We start from the raw sequence: 22371 nt of genomic DNA, 5'->3' as shown, positions 1-22371 counted from the left end.
ATTTAGAAAAACTTAAGAGGAACTTTGTATTAGATTTTTGAACTTCAGATGTAAAAAGAACATTTTCTATGAATTAGGTAGCCAATTTTCGTAATTTTGATGAGTTTTGTCAACATTTAAAATTCAAACGCTCATAAAAAATTATGGCCAATTAAGCTCAACTTTTTTTTTATTTCCACTTACAAAAACTTGCGAGGAACTTTGTATCAAATTTCAAAGTATTTAAAAAATTTTTATCGACATTAATTTGAAAAATAACCAATAATGAGTGAACATTTCATCTGATGTCTATAAATAGTTCAATACGAGTCAAAATATTTTGAAAATTGTAAGGTGTATAGAAAATACAATTCCAAACATTTAATGAAAATTGCACGTATCTACTGTAATTTTTTTTGGAGTTACACAAAAAATTAAAATCGATTTTTTAGAAACCAATTTTGAGTACCTAAAACTTTCTGTTTTTCCTTATTTTTTTGTTCGCTGTTTCCGACGTTTATCTTTTGGGTCTTTAAACACCCTGAGGTACCAACTACATTTACTTTCCTGTCAAAAAAGATGATGTTGAAGAAAATCAACGCATTTTTACTGTCTCAAAAGGTGATGACAGCAGACAAACACACACAAAAAAATCACATCATTGTAAATCCAATACATATTCATCGCTCGCTCCACTCAGAATCTAGAAACCGCATAAATCATCTTCGATTCGTTTTTGAGTCAACCATCAATACAGTCTTTTATTGTGAGCATAGGTTCCTCCAGGAATTTTATCAGGGGGGTACATCGTGCAAGTACATGTTGATTTCTTAATAATGCTTGTATAGTGTATACTTAATAGTATAATACTATAATAATAATAATAATAATAATAATAATAATAATAATAATAATAACAAATAACAATACTAATAATTGGTAATAATAATAATAGTTGAATACGTACAATTTTTTTCAAATTGTATAACGATACAAAGTTACTATAGTTTTTTTTTCAACGGCTACAATGTAACTCGGGCTAGTGGCAACGATTAGAAAATCCGAAATTCAATTGAAGAATTTGGAAAAAACCTAGGCGTTTACCTTTATTATTTAAAAAATAAGTATTACATAATACATAATATAAATAATATTTATAGACAATTATGTAAAATAAGTATAATAATAAATAATAGAAATAATGTAGATAATTATGCAAAATATACAGTTTCAATGCCATTCAATTTTTTAAATTTTTTCTTTTTTGAAAAACCAGGGGAGTGCAAGTTCACCCCCTTGCACCCCCTTCGCGGCGCCCATGATTTTGAGGCATTGGAAAATCTTCAAACCTTCATAGGGCCATCCAAAATCGAAGACGAAAAGAGCATGTCTCCTCCTGACAATGTTGCACTTGATGTAAAAACCTTCTTGGATCATTTGGTTGCGATCTTCTTTACTCCTTACAGCCTAGACCTTGCCCAACTAATACTTGTCTTAAAATAAGCATAAGAAAATAAAAAGGATGGAGACAGATGAAAAACTGAAGAACAAAATCACCCAATACCTGAAAAAGCAGCTGACAGCAAGCTTCTATGAAGTTGGTAGGGAAGTTGGTAATAAGCTCAAGTCATGACTCATGATTCATGAATAATGCGTTCAAGTGAACGGTGAATGGTGATTATGTTGAGAAATAACATATACATTATACATATTATATGCTGATAATGAACCATACATATACCTATATGTAAACATTTTTTGAACATAACTGTTTAATATTTTTTTAACGGTTACTCCACAAAATGCCCTTATAAAATATTTCTGTGAATAAAGTGTGAAAAGAAATAGTGAAACACTGCGATAAACATTCATTACAACCTATAATATATTTAACTCTCATGGTTTCTAAAATTATTATAATTTATAGCCTACAGCATTCTTTTCAATAATAATAATAATGCCTATTTGTCTACGGCTGTTGTAGTATCACGAACACAACAAACGATATAAACAAACGATTTACGGTAAACGGTCGGTGCGAGAGACGTAAAGATGTGACGATATCCATACCACGGCAAAAAGCGCGCGGATACTGAGCACCAGTTGTCAGCTGATCAGAGCGGACTTTGGAGACACGAGCTGAGAGAACTGGCAGAGAGACGTACCGGTGCTGGTATGTACTATTTACCCGAGTGCCGATCATTTACCGCGAACAACCATGGCGACGCGAATGCTTGACGCCTGAGTGCCTGACGGGCCACGGGCAGCGCCCGCCAATTTCATTTCCCGACGAGTCGGCGACGGTGGTGGACGGTCGACGGACCGCTTGGCGTTTAAGCGCCGCCGTTATCGTTACACTTCACACTCGCTCAGCGGGTGGTGGGAGGTGGGACGGTACGACGACGACGCGCCGCGCACGCGCACTGACACGAGTCGTACACACACGCGCTCGCCCGATCAGATCAATAATTTCTGCAAACATCCCAGCTGTGGTCCTGCTGGCGGCGCGCCGTGTGTTGCTGCTGTTGGCTCGTCGTGTTCGTCGCCGCGGTCGTCGTCGTCGTCGCGTTCCGGGGACGAAAAACGAAAACGACGGGGGAGACGGACGAGCATAAAAATTTATGTTCCTTTCTTACATCTAACTTATCTCTAAACGGACGGAATAGAAACAAAAAAAAATTATACTACACGATACGATAACGTCGATAACATTTCCAAAAAACATCATCCTGCTGTGGTCGACGCTTTTCTCGCGGCCCGGAGAAATTTCGTACGATATTTTCTTCATCGTCGTCGGCGCAGAGTCGAGCGGAAGAAAGTCAAGAGAATTATTATAATACTCCCGAAACCGACCCTCTTCCCACCACCGCCACCAACTCCTCCTGTCTACTTGTCCACATCGCCATAATCGCCGGGAAAAATTATAACAATACGAACAGAGGTGCCTACGTGCGACCTCTACTCTGTGCATCATCGTGTATCATCATCGCACGCACCCCAACCCCCGCAACAAAGATCGCGTACTTGTATCACCCTCCGAGTGTGCGTTTGTCTGTCACGTCGCGCGCGCAGAAACCAGAAAGACTCCGCCGCCGTCGCAGGTACAGAATGTGCTATACATTGTAACGTGCCGTAATTTACACAATAGAGGAGACAAGTGGTGTGTGTGCGCCGCCGCCGTTGCCGCCGCCGTCGTCGCCACAGCCGCCGCTGAGTTCCGTCGTTTTATAATATATTTTTCTCTTCTATCGCGCTATCCGCCTCTGTTTAAATCGTAATCATTATTGTTACAATATCGTCACCGTTATTATTATTATTACTATTATTATTACATTGTTAATTTTTTTTACGATTACTGCTATTACTGTTTGTACCTCTTATTTTTATTATTACTATTATTATTATAATTTAAAACTCTCATTTTTACACACCGTAAACCATGATCTCCGTATTATTATTAACGCCCTGTGTTCGCCTCGTCCTCACCGTTTTAGCAGTATGCATAAGTATCGCAGTCCAACTGCCTCTGTCATCCTGTCAGTCGCCTTCGGTTTCGTATCACCATGATTCTGGTAAGTCCTCTCTGATACTTCTTACTTATCTGTATGTCCAATATATTGTAGATACCTACCTACCCACCTACCTAGTGTTTATATTTGCATACTATCTACCTACTTACTCAACCACAGCACAAGAACCCTTTTGGGCACACTGGTCTGTGTTTGCAACTGTTAACTGTTCCAATTTCAATGGTTATCTATTCGGATTCCATTTCGATTGCTTCGTGTTATTTCATTCTGGTGCATTGATAATTTGATTGATAGTTAACTTCATAATTATATACATAATAATTAATAGGAATGAGTAATATAAACTTATTCCTGCAATAAAAATAGAACATATTTAGGTATTTAAATTAAAAATATATTCTAACATTTCCTACATTGATTATAAATTAATTTAAAATGACAATACAATTGTAACTCATCCAATCAGGTACTTTACATCAGTTGGTTATAACTTATAAGTAGGCATCTACAATAAGCAAAAAAATATTAAAAAATTATTTAGGTTTTAAATCTTGATTTGGTAATTACTAATTTTGTTATATTATAGTTTATATTCAACCTCAGAATGCTCCATATGGATCTTATGTTGTTGAAGATATTTCTCAGCATTCAAATAAAGTAAGTCTATTGTATAACAAAATTTTAAATAGCAGTATTTACTAAAACATTTATTAAAATCTTTCAGGAACAAGTATCTCATGATCGATCAAATCCTCCTCAGTAAGTAAATATTTAATGAATTTCATATTCTTCTTTTAAATTGTTATGTTTGTATGGAAACAAAATTGTAGATATGTATCTTTGTAATGTATTGACAAATATGTCAAAGTATTTTTTTTAAATTTTTCATTCAATTGACCTATATTTTTGGGAAGTTGCATAGTGTTTGGATGAATTAATTAAATGTGATTTAATCAAGGGATTATAAATATTTGTTTGCATGGTAATGTGTTTATCAATCCATAAATCTATAGTTTATAAATTAAAGCAACTAAACAAATTTGTTTTTACTAATTTATAATAACTAAGTTATTTAGTTAAAGTATGTATCTAGATTACATGTGGCAATCAGTTACTATTTATGTATTAAGATTAATATTATAATTTTAAGTTTAACTAAAATTGCACATGAAGTTAATTTTGATTATTATGAAATTATTTCAACAAAAACAGGTGTTTTAATGAAGTATATAGGTATAAAAGAAAAAAGGATAAAATATTTTCATATTGATTGATTACTGGATAATAAAATATCTCTTCATTAGTATACTAATATATTTATATACCTATATGCATCTGCATATGATTTTTGGTCCAGTAAGGTATACAACATATACACATTATTATTGACAAAAAATATTTTATTATTTTTAGAAATGAGGCTAAAGATCCTGATATGATACTCATAAACATCAACACAGGTCCTCATCCACCTGGACTTGATGAACTTCAACCGGATACAGCTATTGGGTAAATTCTTTTATATTAAAATTAAAGATAAATTTAACTTCATAACATACAACTAAACCAAGTAAAATTGTAGAATTGATTAATTATGGGTTTTTATTACTATTTAATAGTTGAATAATCTCAAATATTTTTATTTCCAAAAGACCAATTTTATATGATATGAAATCATACATTAAAATTAATATTTGAGTAATAGTTAAAAAAGATATTAGTGAATAGTGATGTTTGTTATATATTTAGTTGAAGATAGTTTGATTTGATTTTGTTATAGCCCAGATGAAATGTATTATTTTGCTCCTAAAAATCCACAGAATAATAAAAGTTCAATTGTGGGTCAGCGCTTAGATGTAACAATTTTTGAAGATTTCCTTAACACTGCACCGGTAATGAAAAAAATTATAAAATCAAGAATTGTTTTAGCATATAATTCTTACATAATTTGCTTACTAACTAAATTATTTAATATTCTTAGGAAAAACATAGAAATCGTTTAGACTTTTACAAGGTTCCTTATTTAAATAATCTCGTGTTACCACTGAGAGCAACATTTTCAGCAGCGATCTCAATATTTAACCCATACTCAGAAGTTTTACAAGTTTGTTTGACATCTAACATCAAAATAATTAATTTGATAGGTTAATTGATTCATATTAATGAGTTTGTTGCAAATCATAATTTTAGGTTGTAAAAGTATTTGGTGGCGGACCTGGATTTCACTTAAGTCTACCATCTGGCCAAATGGAAGACCAAAGAAATGTTTGGGATATCATGCCATACCAAACAAAACCATTGATTAGATTTACATTTGCAGAACGGTCTAAGAAAAACCACTCCACAAAAATAGGGTTTGTACTAATTGTTGTAATTGTTTTTATAAACAAATATATACTTGAAGCTTGTGTTTTTTTATTGCAAACAGGCTGTTTTTGAGTAATCACGAATACATAAATGTACCTATAAACATTGTGATGGTATCAAAGCCAGGTCTTTATAGTTCTGAACACATCATCGATTTTGGTGTTGCCAGTAGAAATGGTTTAGTTACATCAAAAGCACTAAACTTGTGTAACTCAGCAAAATCTAGTATTATTGTTCAGGTATGTTATAGAAGATAGACAACAGTACAACATATTTTCAAGACATGTACATCAATCATCTTTTTTTTATAATATTTCTTTTAAGAATGTAACATCTGATTCTCACTTTGTGACTGTGGATTTTCCTCATGAAGTAGAAGTACCTCCACAGTCATGTACAGCAGGCCAAGTTGCTCATATTAGTTATCACTGTAAGGGCTGTGAATTATGTTAACCACCATTATTGACTGTCCTTCATAATTTACTAATGTATTGATTGGAACTGTTTTATCATTTTTTTTTAGGGGATTATGTTGGTTATTCATATGGTGAAACTCATTATGGACAGTTAACTGTGAAGAGTAACAAAGGTAATGAGTTAAATATACCATACCATGGAAGAACACTGGAAGGTGATTTGGTGTATGAAGAACAATCATTGCATTTTGTGATGTCAAAAGCAATTCGTTCAACGAGTATTATTAAAACTTTCTCATTGCTGAATAATTTTTCATCCACTCCAGTTGCTATTTCTCAAATAGGGATTCCAAAAAATGCCACACAGTATTTTAAGGTAAATATATTAGTCAATTATCATTTTATTTTTATTAGAATTATCTCAACAATTTTAATTACATAATTTAAGACTATACATTTTATGTTTTTTGTTTTGTTTTTTAGATAAGAGATTTTAACCCTGTAGTTTTAAAACCAGGTCAAAATAAAACATTATTTCGTGTTGGATATGTTAACCCAAATAATTCCAAAATGGATATTATATCATACTTAGAATTTAAAACCAATGCTTCAGATTTTACAATTCCATTAATGGTGTATGATGGACAACTCTCACAGGTATGCAAAAACTTGTGTACAAGACACTAATTTTATAAATTTATAATAGATGTGTTAATATCGATATTCTGGATTTATAATTTAGGTTTTACCAGCTACCAATATCATCACGTTACCACCAATAAGAATTAGTTCACCCCGTCATACTTATATTGTAGTTGCTAACGAAAATCCTGTTGCTATAATGGTTAAAGATTGGGGTACAACATACACTCCACACGTCTCATTAAACTTAGTGGAAATAGGAAAATTTAACTCTTCGATGCGTCGCAATAGTGCAGACAGTTGGTCTCGGCCAATGATACGTGATGATCAAATACCAGCTGTAAGTATTTCCTTTATATTTATTTTAATGATGTTATCATAGTATTATGCTTAAGAATGTATTTTTATATTGTTTTAATAGCCTGTGGCTTTACCAGTTAAACACTACGCTATATTCCAATTGTTGGTGTCTACACCAAATCCTGATCAAAATTTAACCGTTAAAATATGGATTCAAACTCAACATCAGCATTACAGTATACCATTGAAAGTATCTGTGTTTGATAAGAATTTACAAGTAATAGCTGAACCATTAGCATTTGAAAACTGTCACCCAGTAAGTGTGTAGTTATCAATTTATGCAATAATTTCACTTTTCTAATAATACCTATAATATTTATCAATCTTGAATTTAATGAAATATTTTTAATTTTTAGGGCGCTGTATGCACTGCTGAAGTAAATGTTATGTCTTGGTTGGACAGAACATTAGCACTAACGTCTGTGACGAGTGAATTTGTTAGTGAAAATGTCCGATTTGTTCCCACAAGACCATCTCTTATTCAGCCTCAAATGGTATCCTTAGTTGGACATATAGAATGGATTCCTGCCCATCATAAAAACTCTTCGGGTTGGATAGGTTTGTTCAGTAAAGCTGGTACGTGGTATATTTGGAATAAAAATTAAAACCTTTTTCTACCATAAAATGTATATATCTATTGATACATGTAGAAAGAGCAATGTGGTTGTCAAGTTTTCATTTAACAAATTCTTCTGAGACAAGCTATATGGATTTTTCTTGGTTTTATCGTCGAATGGGGAAATATTATGCCGAAGAAGACAATCGCACTCTAAGACATCAGTTTACATTAGAGACTGGTTTGTATTTTAAAGATAAATTATTATTTTTTAAACTTAAATAGATGAAGAAAGCTATTAGTTAGTTTTTTTTTTTTTTTGGGGGGGGGGGGAGCATTTAAGGCTAGTTGGGCTACATTTTATACTAGTCAACAAATATCTTAATTTTGTTTAAAATTATTTTATAGTTGAATAAATTGTGATTATTTCATTCAGGTGGTGCTGAAACTTGTCAGTTTAGTGTGCATCTTCATTTAAAATGGCCAAAGTTTATACAAGAACCTGGTGAAAATCGACAGCAAACTACATTCGAATTGCCAACCATGGAGGTGAAAGGAAAACCGTATTATCAAAAGATCCTGGTGAAAAATACATTTCATACACAAAATATAACGTTGCATTTGGCTATGTATCCCCATCCATACTGGTGTAATATCACAGAGTTCATAGATCTATTTGAACACGAGTATGAATAAGCTCCAATCAATAAAATCTTCAAATAATTAAGTAATATTTTTGAATTTTATTTAGGGTTAATTCTTTGTTAATATCAAGAGATGATTGGGAATTAGTATTGAATAATTCTAGTCCTTATCGAAGGAAAGTGTTAAATGTCAAGAACTCTGTCTACGTTCCTCATAAGAAAACCATGATATTCGTTTTGCCCCCCCAAAAGGAACTTGAAGTGTTAGTAAGATTTCAGCCAAAAAAACCGGGTGTCAGTACATCAATACTCTTTATCAGGTAATTTACTTCTGCTTAACCTCAAAATTAATCTTATTTTTTTTTTTTGTGCAATTTATGAATATTATTTGGAATTGAATATTTGGTTTTCAGAAATGACGTATCTATTCTAGAAAGTATATTACTAAAAGGAATGGGAGCCTATCCTGTATTATCATTTGGTTCTAAAAGAAAACTGCCTCCATTAATTTTTGATTTAGAATCTAGTCCTATGATTGATCTTATGTGTAGTAAAAGTGAGTGATTTAAAACTTATAAGTTATTCCCACAAAGTATCAAAGTTTAAAATATATTTCAGATAAAACTTTATTGCCGTCGGAGACCAGAATATTTTTAATAAAGAATCCTGGCAAACATACAGTTAGGATTACATCTATGACTATAAACAGTGTACTTTGCAGTGGCTATGGCTTTAGAATTTTAGATTGCAGAAAATTTTCTCTCTTACCTAATCAATCCAGAGAGGTATATTTGCTTATATTTTAATGTAATAATAGAAGTAATGGAACATTTTTTTTAGGTATCAGTTGAGTTTACTGCTGATTTCACGTTAAGATCTGTTATTCGTCAGTTAGAAATAAATACTGAAGAAACAATTGGATCAGAAACCACCAGTCGTATTTTCATCTATCAGCTGTGGGGTATTGTACCTCCAGAATGGGAATTATGCCAAGAAAAATATACATGGCAAGAGTTCCGTCGAGGTGATAGTTGGATTCGACCAGAGTGGGAGTCTTCAATAGGTCAAATTATGCTCTTGGCTGCTGGAATACTCATGGTAGTTGCTTGGATTGTATCAATTGCTGCTGTACATACCATTGATAAGGATTTTTTATCAAAAAACCTTGGTCCTCCTTGTGTTGGAGCTCATGGAAAACGATCATTTCAGTCTGTTCTAGCACAATCAGGAAATGCTAAGAAAAGTGAATTCAAGTATGTGATACCAAATACTTCATTATACTTTAGGCAGTGTGACTGGTAGTAATATTGCATTAACAAATCAACAGGAATTCCAAGCATAAAGAAGGCAATGATGAAAAGCGTAATGAGGTTATACCCGATCCTACGTCTTTGGGTATATCACAGAGTGAAAACAGTTATGTTAAGCCTTCAGACTCTACACCCATTTGGAGTTTTATGCTGCGCAATACAGAACCAGAACCAGAACAAGTAATTTTTTTCCATTCTTATTTTGACTTTATTATATTAATTAAACTTTTTAGAAATCTGAAAAAGATCGTAGTAGATCTCATTTACTTGATAATCATCCGAAAGAAAAAACAAAGAGACGTTATTTAAGCCAAACAGTGATCTCAGAAACTGATTCTAGTCAAAAGTACAATGTGTCTTCATGGCAAATTGCAAGAAATAGGTATGGTTTTTATGTTACTCTTCTATTTTGTATTTTTTATAGAAAAATCATTCATATTAATTATTTTTACACGTCCATCAGTTTTCATAATTTTCATTTTACCAAACTTATGCATTAAATTGAAATTATTAACTCAAAATATTATATAAAACTATTTATTTCATTATAAAAACTAGATACCTATCTAATAAAAAAGAAAATGTGTCAGATTGATTTTTAAGAAATTGACATAGCAAATTTAACTCATATAAAAATAAAATTTTGTAACTGTTAATAATACTATAGTAAAATCATTAATTTTTATAATGGATAAGTTAGAATCAAACAATCTTAGAAAACTATGCAATATTATAAAAATTGAAATAACTCTGTTTAATGGCAAATCAATTTTAAATCATTCCATAATTTTGATTTCTTATTGATTTCATAATAGATCTCCTGGGCTTGTAATAGATTCTCAACTAAACAAGAATTCTAAAGCTGAAGAGGGAAAGTTTGAAATGGAAAATCGTAGACGTGCTGAAAAATTATTAAAAAAACAGTATGGATTAAAACCAGTTGACAGTTGGAGAAAGCACAAGAAAGCCCTTAATGCAGCCAAATATTATGAGGAACTTCCAGTGACAGAGAAAATTAGTCCAAGTCCAGAACCAAAAGTCCCAGTAGAAACTAAACCAGATCTTAAAATTGTAAAAACTGTGAAAAGCAATAAAAAAGTTTCTACTATAAGTCTTCCAGTAATAAAGCCGATTAATAGCCCAGAATCTCAAATAGCAGTGTTGAATTCCCCATCACTTGAAGTCGTTAAGAAGCCTATTGCTTCTGTTGCACCATACCAAATTGTTCTTCCTAAACAGCCAATTGTGACAATCGTACAGCCAGAACGTTTAATCGAAAAGTTTAATACTTCAAAATCCAAACCAATACAAGGCGTTCAGAATAAAATTGATAAAGAACCAGCAACAATGCGGTCAGCAATATCGAAGAAATCAATTATTGATGATGATGGACTTTTGGCAGAATATAAGTGTATGAAGAAGAAAAATAAGACGGAGAGAAAGGCTTCATTACCTCCTCCTACTCCACCAGTAGCATCACCAGTTTCACCATTGATAGCACCACCTATAGTTGTTAAACCAAAGGTTCAATGTACGGAAAGATTAAATATGCCAGATATAGTGAAACCAAAAGTTCAAACGGTCGAAAGATTTATTTCATCAGAAGTTACAAAACCAAAAGTTCAAACTGTAGAAAGATTCAACGGGACAGAAGTAAAACCAAATGTTCAGGCTATGGAAAAATTCAATTTACCAGAGATTATGAAATCAAAGGTACAATCATCAGAAAAGTTCAGTTCGCCAGAAGTTATAAAACCAAAAGTTCAAACTGTGGAAACTTGCAATTCATTAGAAGTAACCAAACCAAAGGGTCAAAGTGTTGAAAACTTAAATCCATCAGAAGTGATAAGACCAAAAATTCAATCTGCAGAGAGGTGCACTTCGCCAGAAGCCACTAAAATAAAGGTACAAACTGCAGAAATGTTTAATTCACCAGAATCAATGAAACCAAAAGTTCAGACCATGGAAAAATTCACACCTTCAGAATTGATAAAACCAAAAGTTCAAACATTGGAAAGATGTAATTCTCCAGAAGTAATGAAACATAATGTGAATGAAGGTATTGTGCCCGCCATTACAGACAAAGAAAAAAAAGATTTTGTACCACTCTATAAGCCCCAGACAGATCAACAGCTAGAGGTCAAAAGAAAAATTACTGTATTGAAAAGAGGCTCTGATGAAAAACATGTTGATCTTTCACCAACAATAACTAATAAGCATGGTAATATTTTATTTGATTATTAAATATTTGTATTAAATATCGTAGTACTATGCAAAATTATTGAATTAGTATTCAATATTTATTTGGACATTAAAGCTAGTGTTAATAATAATAAAAAAAGCAAATAACATTAATAGTTTTTAAAAACTAGTTGACTATTTATTTTTTCTGTACATTTTATTCATTTAAAATATAAGTATTCCACCACAAAAAAAATGATATGAAATTAAATTGTGTTTAATAATTTGATATTAAACAAATATTACTAGCCCTCTGACCTATAATTTTTTTAAATTACTTCATAATTTAAAAAAAATGTTATTTATTTATTATAAATTATAATAACCATATACCTATATTTACCCTGATAAGAAATATAAAACTGAAGTAAATACTTAGCCCAAAAACGGAATTAAAACACATTCTGCATGCAAGCCAATTATTGGTCTAGAGTATGATAACTGAAAAGTTCATAAATGTATAAAACATCATATTTATTTAGGATCTTAAGAAACTTAAATTTTAACATTTATTACATTAATTTTAAATTAAAATCTGGAAGTATAGAAATTAAATTGTTTTTTACTTTAATACAAATGTTTTCTTTTTTTTAATTTGTATGGTATTAGTTTTCATTTTAGGACCTGTGGGTTCAGGAAGAGATCGTAAAAATGAGGAAAAAGTAACCAAGTCAGATTCCGATTTAGTTTTACTCGAAACTTTAAAAAAAGAGTCAGGTTTGTTTTTTTTAAATTATTTAAAAACATTTAATGTTACTATGGCTTATGTTAATTTTCTTAGAATCAAATCTTTCAATAATTGATACTATGGCGGCTACAAGTACATCAAACTACGACAGTTCTACTGACATCATACCATTTTCAAGCAATGACCCTGGATACAATTTATGGACTTCGTATATTTGGGGGCCAGTGTATGGGCAATCTACAAATAATTCTAGTCTACAGAAATAATCTCGTGAGTATCAAATAATATTATTGCGACTATAATGTTTAAATTGTTAAATGTTGTTTTAAATTAACATTTATTTTTGTTTTAGATACATATACTGAAGGCTACTGCCCATGTAGTTATGCAAGTCCTTTTTGAAGACCTTAAAATGTAGACTTTCTTTTGGACAATTGTAAGTTTCTTTTGTTTATAGGCAATAATGGACTTGTTTTTGATAGACATATTATGTTTGTGAACATTTTTGATCTTTCGAGTCTAACTAATGAGCACGATTTTTTAGGTATCTCGATGTTTTGTTTCTTCTTTGTTGTTGATTTTCCCCCTTCTTTTAATATCTGTCTTAATTCAGTAAAATAAAGACACAAGACATTTTGAAAATACGAAATACGTTTATTTATTTTTTGTCATTATTAAATACATAAACATCCATAAAAGTACTGTGGCAGTAAAAAAATATACTTACAATCAACAATAAATAGATATGAGCCTATAGAACACTTGGTTCTGTTTTTATACAAGTAAGTATAACTAATTTCTTATTAAGTCAATATTAATTTAACACATTTTCCTAACAAACCAAAAAAATCATAGTAGTATTAACAATTTAATAAACTAAAATATGGATCAAGTGTAGTTTACCAAGCCACTTCCAGTTTTGAATTTGTGTAATTCAAGTAAAAAATTATGGCTCAATCCGAATTTCATGCTAGGGCTGAGAATTCACAGTTAACATATTTTTAACCACAAGGATTTTTTTTAACTTACATCAAATAATTGTGTTATTATTTAATAAATACTGAGGGTTGGCACAAATTGAGGTCCTTGGGACAATATTATTTTTCAGGTAGGAAGTCAATGAGTAATATTGTGGAACATCATAGTCACAAGTATATGATCAAAATATACTCCTTTCATATTAAAAAGGAACCATTTTCCATCGGATGGCAGTCAGAGAACACCTATTTGTAGTCTGTAGCCAAGGAACCTTTTAAACGTGAATTGAGTATAGACGAATACAGCAATTTAAATAGTCATATTTTACAGGGTTCCAAAGTCCTTTTGATAACTAAATTGTATACTATTTTCCAAATAAGTTTGGAAAAAATCAATACGAAACACGTTCCAGGCTATTTCAAACTTTTTTTGGAATATAATATAACTGCTACATTTAGTATGTTTATAAGATGGAGTTAAAATGGTTTGAATCCATAGATACTTGCTTCTATATAGTTATAATAAACAATATTCTATAATTTGAGTTATTTTTTTTAACAGTATAAATACAAGTATTTGTGGAAATAAAACATTTCTAACACTTTTATATCAATGTACTAATTGTGTAAGTGTTACTAAAACCACAACTACTTACAATGAAGAATATCAAAACTTAAGTTGTAATAATAATTAAAATCCCTAGGTGAATGGTAAACTACACTTCTGATAAAAGAAATAATACATATTAAATAATTACAATTTTAAAAAACTAATCTTTTTCCACATATTCTTCTTTCATATCCCTTCCTTTAGTTTCTATTGGCAATAATGAACTTGCTAAAGCGGCCATTAGAGCTGCTGTAATGTAAATGATTATTGAAGTATTAAATGATGACTTGAGCAATACCTACAATATAAAAAATTATTAATTATTTTCTATTTGATGGTGTACTTGAAAATCTGATTAAATTTATTGTATTCTGGCTATCAGACTTACCTGTGCAACATATGGCGTAACCATAGCACCTAGGCGGGCCATAGCACTGCAAGTTCCGACTCCTATGGATCTTAAAGGCGTTGGATAAACCTATAACAATCATGCAAAAAAAAAACAATAAAATGGAAATATATCATAATTGCTGTAAATCACCTCTGGAGTATAAACATATACAGCCTGAAACACTCCTGCAATGATACCTCTTGCCAAAAACAATGTGATTGTTAACAATACACGACTAAAACAAATCCAAATTAAAGTAAAACAAAATATAAATGCTTCACAAATACAATTTCAAAATTGAATTCTTACTTTTTTGCATACTGAAGTAGTAAAAATAGAGTAATAGCAAATAATGTGAATTGAAAAACCAATGTTATCTTTCGGCCAAATCTATCAATCACAAAAATGGTGGCAAATATCCCTGACAAAATGTATGTTTTTGTTTAAAATGAAAGTTCACATACTATTAAGACTACTGTTATTACCAGGGAATTCTGCAAGTGTTGTCCACAGAAGATCAATGTAGTCCCGAGTTGTCAAATAATGAGATTCGGCAGTACAAGACTGCACAGTCTTGAAAATGCCACTGTCCAAATTTGATGAACATGTCCTAATATTGTTACTGCTCTCAAACAGGCCAGTAGACATCAACACAATTCCATAGTAGCAAAATGCACACACCAACCTATAGTTAATATGTTTAAGTATTAAAATAAAATTAGTAAATTTGTGTTTTGTTTGAATGAATCACCAAATGAACCAGAGTAAAATAGATGAGACTCTGAGTTGTGGCAGCAAAAGATCAGAAAAACGACCATGTTTTTCTTCTAGAACTACATCATCAACGACCAATCTACCTAAGAGCATTGGTTTTCCATTATCGTGTGCAACTTTTTTTAATGTGTCAATCGCCTTGTCTGTTTGACCATTGGTCACTAAATACTTGGCTGATTCTGGTAACCACTAAAAATTGTAAGGACAAATATGTGTTTGATAATTATTGACTAACATAATTATTGTTTAATACATAAAATAAAATAATATGTTCTAACCTAGGAAAAGTAATATGGAATATTTGTCATTGCAATTAGAACTAAGAGCTAAAGGTTTCAGCTTAGCCATTACAAATAATAAAAATTACCATCAATAGAATGGGGTATTTTTTTGTTTTGTTTGTGCACAGTTAAGCACACGTGCAACATCATTATTAAAAATCTAAAACTATTTCACTCTGATACTGTTTAAAAATGTCATTATGGTATATGATGTAGTAATAAAATAGCATAATATTTAATATGGTATTAGTTACTCATATTTTTTAAACTTAAATTTGAATACATTATCTTTATCATAAAGATATAACCAATTTAAATTGAATATTGTATATTATAATGTATGTTAGATCTGTGTGATATAATCTATGATATATAACATGCAAAAAGCGTTTATGAGGTGTTTCATTACCGGACACACACATGCGAAACCAAGCAATGGTGCTGTGGACAGTACTAAAAGCCATTTCCAGCCTAATGTGGGCATCACTATTAGGGCTAAAAGAACTTCGAAGCATGCTCCGAGTGCCCAAAAACACTAAATAAAAATTGAAACAAAATTATTAATTATTTATCAGGTATTTATAATTTTTATGAGGCGATTTGAGATACATTTTTATTATAGTTGTTGAGAATACATAATTAAATTAATATCAATAGCATAAATAATGTGTAGCAAATATGAAAATAATATAAAATAAAATTATGAATTTTATTATAAATATAATAAATGTCATAAAAATATGTTGTCTCGTATCGCCTCTATTTATTATTCATATAATCATAATATGTTATGACTACTAACATATTATTATCTATTTCAATATATTTCTAATGCCCAAACTTACATCGAGTAGCACTACACATTTGGCTCGTTGTTTACAAGGTAAAAATTCTGCATATAACGTAACACTAGCAAATACACAATACATCACAAACAAAATATGTCAAGATAATACTAAATGAAACAGTAATTGTTAAGGAGTATAATATTTTAACATACGACTGTGGAGAACAACCAATAGCAAATCCAACTAATCCTCGTAAAACCAACAACCACGTATAATTTGGTGACATTGAGCTAAGAATGCCAAAATAAAACAATAACACTGAACATAGAGTCAAAGCCTGTAAAATATAGAAAATGATTACAAGTTTCAAAAGAATTAATATGGAATGAACAATAAATGTTGTTTATTTATTTTTGATTGTGAATCAAAAGGGACTAAGTGACATTTGTAGTATTTTTAATTTAGGTTTAAATTTAATTTTTACACAAATTTATCACTTTATCTTTATTTTGTTCATCTCATTACAATAACAGTATGAATTAAATACTCGTATGAGGACCAAGGAGAACTCATAACAAAGTATTAAATAATCATTAATCGTTATTGAATAGATTCAAGTAGAAAAACCGACACGTTTTTAGTGTAAATGGTTCAGCTAAATATACTACCAAATCGTCATTTAATCCTTCTTTGATTTTGTAGAGTAATCAACAGGCATACCGTTTTTCGGCCAAACTTGTCGCTGAATGATCCCCAAAATGGTAAGCTCAACATCATGCCCATAAAAACAACCTAAAAACAATTGAAGGGGAACAAATAATTTAAGTATAAAAACAGAATAAAAAGAATGTACATTATAAATTATAATACATGGCCAGGATTTCCCGGAACACAAAATGTTACTACAATGTGTGAGTAATCCGCAATTGTTGAAAAGCAAGTTGGGATCCTGATGGTTAACTGAGTACGAAAGTTCATCAAGGTTCTACTGTAAGTATGTAACTTAACTCATAAAAATCTTAAGTAAAAAATTAATTGAACACTCACTGTTGTTGCTAGAGCTTGTTGAAAAAGTGTTATCTGCCATTCATATTGCAAAGTGGGTGACAAAATACTCAAAATAGTTGTTTCCATGCTATCAGCCATCCAACAAAGTCCGGTGAACAGCGACAACTTCACTTGAAATCTGCCAAATCCAAAAGCGTCTACAGCTTGAGCAACTGTGTACGTTTCTGTCAAGAGCAAAGTACAAAAACGTAAAAACTGTATGGAAGCCACAGGTTTCACCCAATCCACTGGTAGGCACAACCAAACGGTATTTTCAGGTTTTGTTGGCGGGTGACTTTATTGGTTCATGCAAAGACCGTCAACACTGTACTTACCATCGGGCACGACAGTCACGTTGCTCATTTCGAAGTCTTGTGCCTGTTTCTTAGCAGTGAAGGCATTGCTGATCCTGCGGTCAGATTCATTTAGGTTTTGGTAACCCGACGTGCAGGACTCCATAGTTTCGTCGAGAATTCAAACCGAAGACAATGTCACATCGCGCAGCTACGGAAAGTCGACGACTAGTGGGAAATTGGAAACAAACACTGGGATGAAGACTCAAGAATAGATGTCAGTAATGTTATTTAAATGGTTCGAATTCGTAATTAATTGTTTCGAATTTTGGAATAATATGGGATCGGGGATATTCAATATTCATATTATGAATTATGATGACGGCGTTTCGGCGTCAGGCTATTATTTCTTATCATTCGTTACCGTGTCAACATTGTTATCGGTGCGGCAAATTTATCATGTTTATTACGATTTTCTTCTATGGGCTCGGGCAGTGAGCCAATGATATTGACGTTTATTCCTCCACGAGTCCGGCGGGCCCGATAATACGGGCGGCCTCAGCTGTTTAAAAAATTGATTGCAGAGATTTCTTTTCAAAGCCGAAAGATCGACTCCGCGGAGCATTTATTTTTCCGACCTCGTTCTTACGCGATTACTTAAATACCTACCTACTTCTTATAATATCCTTTCCGCGCAAGAATTAGCAGAAATAAGTGAGTACTTTTCTTTTAAACCGGTTTTCCGTTTAACGATACACGTGACTGATGCCTTTCCGTTGTGAAGGGACTTCGTACTTAAAGGTCAACTCGAGGAACCACTGTCGTTGACAACAGACACTTTATTTGTTACAGAATGATGTTCGCCAGTATAAGAGAAACGCTCTCCAAGCTTGTGCAGTCTCCTTTCGGCATAGTCAGAGCCGAAGAAGAACTGGTTGATCCAGCCAAGGTTTTGAGGGTAAGTTTTAGTGATATTACACTCCGATGACAGTAATGTCAATGTTCTATGCATTTTTAGGCTAAGTGCGAAGAACAAAAAGAAGCGCAAGAACGGTTTGCCAAGCTGCAACAGTGTAACACACGGGTAAATTCTAAAAAAGCAACTGCCGAAACCTGCGTTGAAGAATTATGGGATTTTCTAGAAGTCGTTGATAAATGTGTTGCAAAAGACCTGTTTGATCATCTCAAGTGAATAATGTATGAATATGGTGTTGCAGTTTGACAGCCATTTAGCCTTAGGTATTTTATGTGTGGTATAATCCATTCTGTAAACAAAAATATGATACTACCATTATTTATTGTTTTTTCGATTTTCCAATAAAATTTGAGTTGATTCAAACTAGTTTTATTTTACTGATACACATTGAAAAAATGGGTAATGGTTGGAAATAATGTCACTCATCATATGTCTTCCTTATCTTAACTGTCAACACCTAATATATTAAAAATATATTTTTATGACATTGTAGAGATTGTACTAATTTTATGAATTATGATCAAAAATGGGTTACACCATCAACTATTAAATTAAATAATAACAGATATTCATTTTGACAGTTACACAAATTTATTTAACTAAGATTTTTTTTTGTTTTTATTGAAATGTTGTTTCTTAAATTAATTAATTGAAAAAAAACATCAATTTAATTTTGTACTTTTATCCGTCTAAAATGGGTACTTTTTTGTCTCTGGGGATGACCTTTAAATTCCATGTTATACATCCTTCCTTAAAAAAATTATTATTATTTCAAAAAATTCCTTAAAAAACCACATTAGCATATCTCAAATTTGTGACAATTTTAAGTTACATATTATATATTACAACAATTATGTTTTCATCTTTCAAACATTTGTTATTACTTCTTATTTAGAACTTAGATTTTTTTTATTCTTTTCCTTTATCCCAAAATTATAGACCTTAAATAAATAAAAAAAATTCTTTACAACTAATTTGACCAATTTATGGGAGAAAGAATTGTTAGAATGAAGAATAAAATACTTCTTTTACACAATTTTTATGATGAAAATGATTTAAAAATATTAATCTAAAACGATAGATAAATTACAAAAACAAGTTTTAGACTCAACACAGATGACACTTCATTCCAAATCTTGTTGTTTTGAATAGTTAATACTTTTTTCCAAAAAAAATAAAAAAAAAATGATTATAACTGTGAGAAATGTAAAATACTTAAGTACAAGAATATAAATTTTAATACAATAGGCAATATACAATGTTACTTTACTTGCTGTCTGTATTTTGAATTTTATAACATTGATCATCTAAATATCAGGTTTGATTTCAGTCTGGGTAAGGGTTTCTTCGGATACATGTGTAATTATGTTTTTTTTCATTCTTGAGTGATATAATATATATATTATATAATCTTGATAAAACTAGAAGTTCTTCAGATACAGAAGAATTAAAAAAAATTAATTTGCCTATAGATTCTTATAATATAAAATACTTAGCTATCCAGTTTTATAAATATAATTACTACCAAAAATGTCTATTTACATTACTTACATTACATTATGTAAACATAAATTTATGTCATCATTCAGATAAATATTGTCATTTGTCAAGGTAGATTTTTTTAATGAAGTTCATATTATGATTCAATATATATACATCAATCCTATAGTAATAAATTCCTATTTGCTGTTTTATTACAAATATTTCCAACTACATTTTTGAATATTTTGGAAAAAGCAACAAGTTCTTAAACTATTAGATTGTTTTAAATAGGCATTTGCTAATTCTGCTAACCTTTGCAAGCTAGGTCCAGCAATTAATCTTGTAAAATATTCTTTGAAGAAGTTTAAGGAACATAGGCGGAGATCCTTAGAAATATTGAAGGGGGCTAAAATAGTTGGTAGCAAACAAACCCGTGGGTGCTTTGCCCCCACACCCCCAACACTTTTTTTTATATTTAATAACTCATTAAAATAATTAAAAATTCTCATTATTATACCTACTAATTAGAATACTCACAAGTCACAAAAAAAGGAAAAATGAATAAAATACAATTGCCATTTTTAACTTAATTGTATTAACCTATTACACTTTTTTTCAAATATATTTAAAATAGTGTCATTTAGTAACGATTTAGTTTTATCTGTTTCAATGTATATAATAGCCGGAATAGCTCACTATGATATCAGGCATCAGCCTAGTTATTATCGTTTCTCGTGAAATAACAACAGTAAGAAATACTAGTCCTTATTAATTATTAAATATAGTTTTTGGATCTAAACAAAAACAAATTTACATATAAATTTGATGTAAAATTCTTATTTTTTACAGTCTAGGTATTTATTTAATATTAATAATAATAAATTATCCCTAAAACATTCTGTAATCTGTATAAGAGTATATATTGTTTCTTAAATATTTAGGGGGGCTTTAACTTCAAATTATTTATTTTGGGGGGCTAAGTCCCCGTAAGCCCCCCCCCATCTCCGCCTATGTTAAGGAATTTAAGCTTTCAACAAATTAAAATCTAGGGTAGAAACCTTCAGCACATCTTACCTGTTCTCAAAGTTCACAAAAGTTATATTTCAAACCGGTGGCACGCCCCGCGCCCTGCGCCCAGCACAACTCAACAGATCGTAGCGCGACTAGTGGAGCCAGACTTCGTATTTGGTCGCCGCTACCCGCGTGGCCGCGTCTGTAGTCTGTACGACTGTACCTCGAGCGTCGGGTATCGACTTGACGACTTCAGCGTTTGTTCCTCTCGTTCACCGTTGTCTGTTGTTGCGTCTTGCGCGATCTGTCGATTTTATTGTCAAATGTAGAGTTGTCGTGAAAAATACAACAGTTGTCTCATTGTCAAATCTCCAACAACGCGTAAGAATCGTTGTCGTTACTTTTTACCCTGTGGAGTGTGTGCTTTATAGTAGTAACCGGAGGGTTGTTCAGTTCTGAAAGCTCGTACGGTTGAAAGAAATCCCGTACGTAACGATATCGTTACAAACGCCTTTTACGTTGACGCCGACCTTATCCGCATTGCACACCAGACACCTTATGATTCTGCGACTGCGAGTGTCGAGTAACGTGCCGTTATTGCTATCCGTCATGCGTCCGGCGTCCATGCGACCTATTCGAGTCGCGCTAACCATGTCCGCCGACATCGTGTAATTTATGATTGTGTGAGTACACCGAATTACGAACCCTTTGGGTACTGTTGTACATTTAAACTATTTTGTGGTTTTTGTGCCGAAGCTCACGTCTTATTATTATATACGTTTTATGTGTTCAATGTTCATGCGGCCGACCGCGTGTTTGTGACTGTCGCTGGTCGCTGTGTCGATCGCGTTGCCCTGTTTCTATAAGCGTCTTCCAACTATTTGGCTAAGACCTTTTCCATATCAATGCTATGGTGTTAAGACATTACCCTGTCGCCGCCACTCATATTCACTGGATGTTTTCACCGATCGGACCATTCTTACGTGATTATTATTATTTTTCTCAATT

At 31.7% G+C, this 22371-nt stretch overlaps 3 protein-coding genes across 4 annotated transcripts; 2 read left to right on the top strand and 1 right to left on the bottom strand.

The window, feature by feature from the left end:
* Nucleotides 1-3302: 3302 nt before the first annotated feature.
* LOC111036634 (transmembrane protein 131) lies at nucleotides 3303-13377 on the top strand. Of its 2 annotated transcripts, none has more exons than XM_022318737.1 (26): nucleotides 3303-3551; nucleotides 4096-4166; nucleotides 4234-4268; nucleotides 4923-5018; nucleotides 5290-5401; nucleotides 5491-5613; nucleotides 5700-5863; nucleotides 5938-6115; nucleotides 6201-6306; nucleotides 6400-6668; nucleotides 6776-6949; nucleotides 7035-7274; nucleotides 7356-7550; nucleotides 7651-7870; nucleotides 7945-8091; nucleotides 8287-8536; nucleotides 8602-8814; nucleotides 8908-9050; nucleotides 9113-9279; nucleotides 9335-9747; nucleotides 9822-9984; nucleotides 10038-10186; nucleotides 10620-12025; nucleotides 12667-12762; nucleotides 12827-13003; nucleotides 13086-13377. In XM_022318737.1, the coding sequence occupies exons 1-25, from the start codon at nucleotides 3419-3421 to the stop codon at nucleotides 12997-12999; spliced, it is 5436 nt and encodes a 1811-aa protein (XP_022174429.1). In that variant the 5' UTR covers nucleotides 3303-3418; the 3' UTR covers nucleotides 13000-13003; nucleotides 13086-13377. The 2 variants fall into 2 exon arrangements, with proteins under 2 accessions (XP_022174429.1, XP_022174427.1); XM_022318735.1 differs by having other exon boundaries at nucleotides 12655-12762.
* LOC111036635 (synaptic vesicle 2-related protein) lies at nucleotides 13086-18060 on the bottom strand. Its single transcript, XM_022318738.1, has 12 exons — nucleotides 17937-18060; nucleotides 17602-17786; nucleotides 17275-17346; nucleotides 16767-16891; nucleotides 16612-16675; nucleotides 16176-16301; nucleotides 15463-15674; nucleotides 15197-15396; nucleotides 15021-15132; nucleotides 14862-14946; nucleotides 14709-14798; nucleotides 13086-14618 (listed from the first exon to the last, which is right to left on the bottom strand). The coding sequence occupies exons 1-12, from the start codon at nucleotides 18058-18060 to the stop codon at nucleotides 14481-14483; spliced, it is 1533 nt and encodes a 510-aa protein (XP_022174430.1). The 3' UTR covers nucleotides 13086-14480.
* Nucleotides 18061-18471: 411 nt separating this feature from the next.
* Nucleotides 18472-19236, top strand: LOC111036636 (cytochrome b-c1 complex subunit 6, mitochondrial-like). The gene is made up of 3 exons (XM_022318739.1): nucleotides 18472-18608; nucleotides 18747-18852; nucleotides 18913-19236. The coding sequence occupies exons 2-3, from the start codon at nucleotides 18748-18750 to the stop codon at nucleotides 19084-19086; spliced, it is 279 nt and encodes a 92-aa protein (XP_022174431.1). The 5' UTR covers nucleotides 18472-18608; nucleotide 18747; the 3' UTR covers nucleotides 19087-19236.
* Nucleotides 19237-22371: the final 3135 nt, after the last annotated feature.

Source organism: Myzus persicae, unplaced genomic scaffold, assembly GCF_001856785.1.
Source record: "Myzus persicae strain clone G006 unplaced genomic scaffold, MPER_G0061.0, whole genome shotgun sequence".
Taxonomy (NCBI): Eukaryota; Metazoa; Arthropoda; class Insecta; order Hemiptera; family Aphididae; genus Myzus; species Myzus persicae.
The sequence above is the reverse complement of the archived record's forward strand: the minus strand, read 5'-3'. Positions and strand labels throughout refer to the sequence as shown.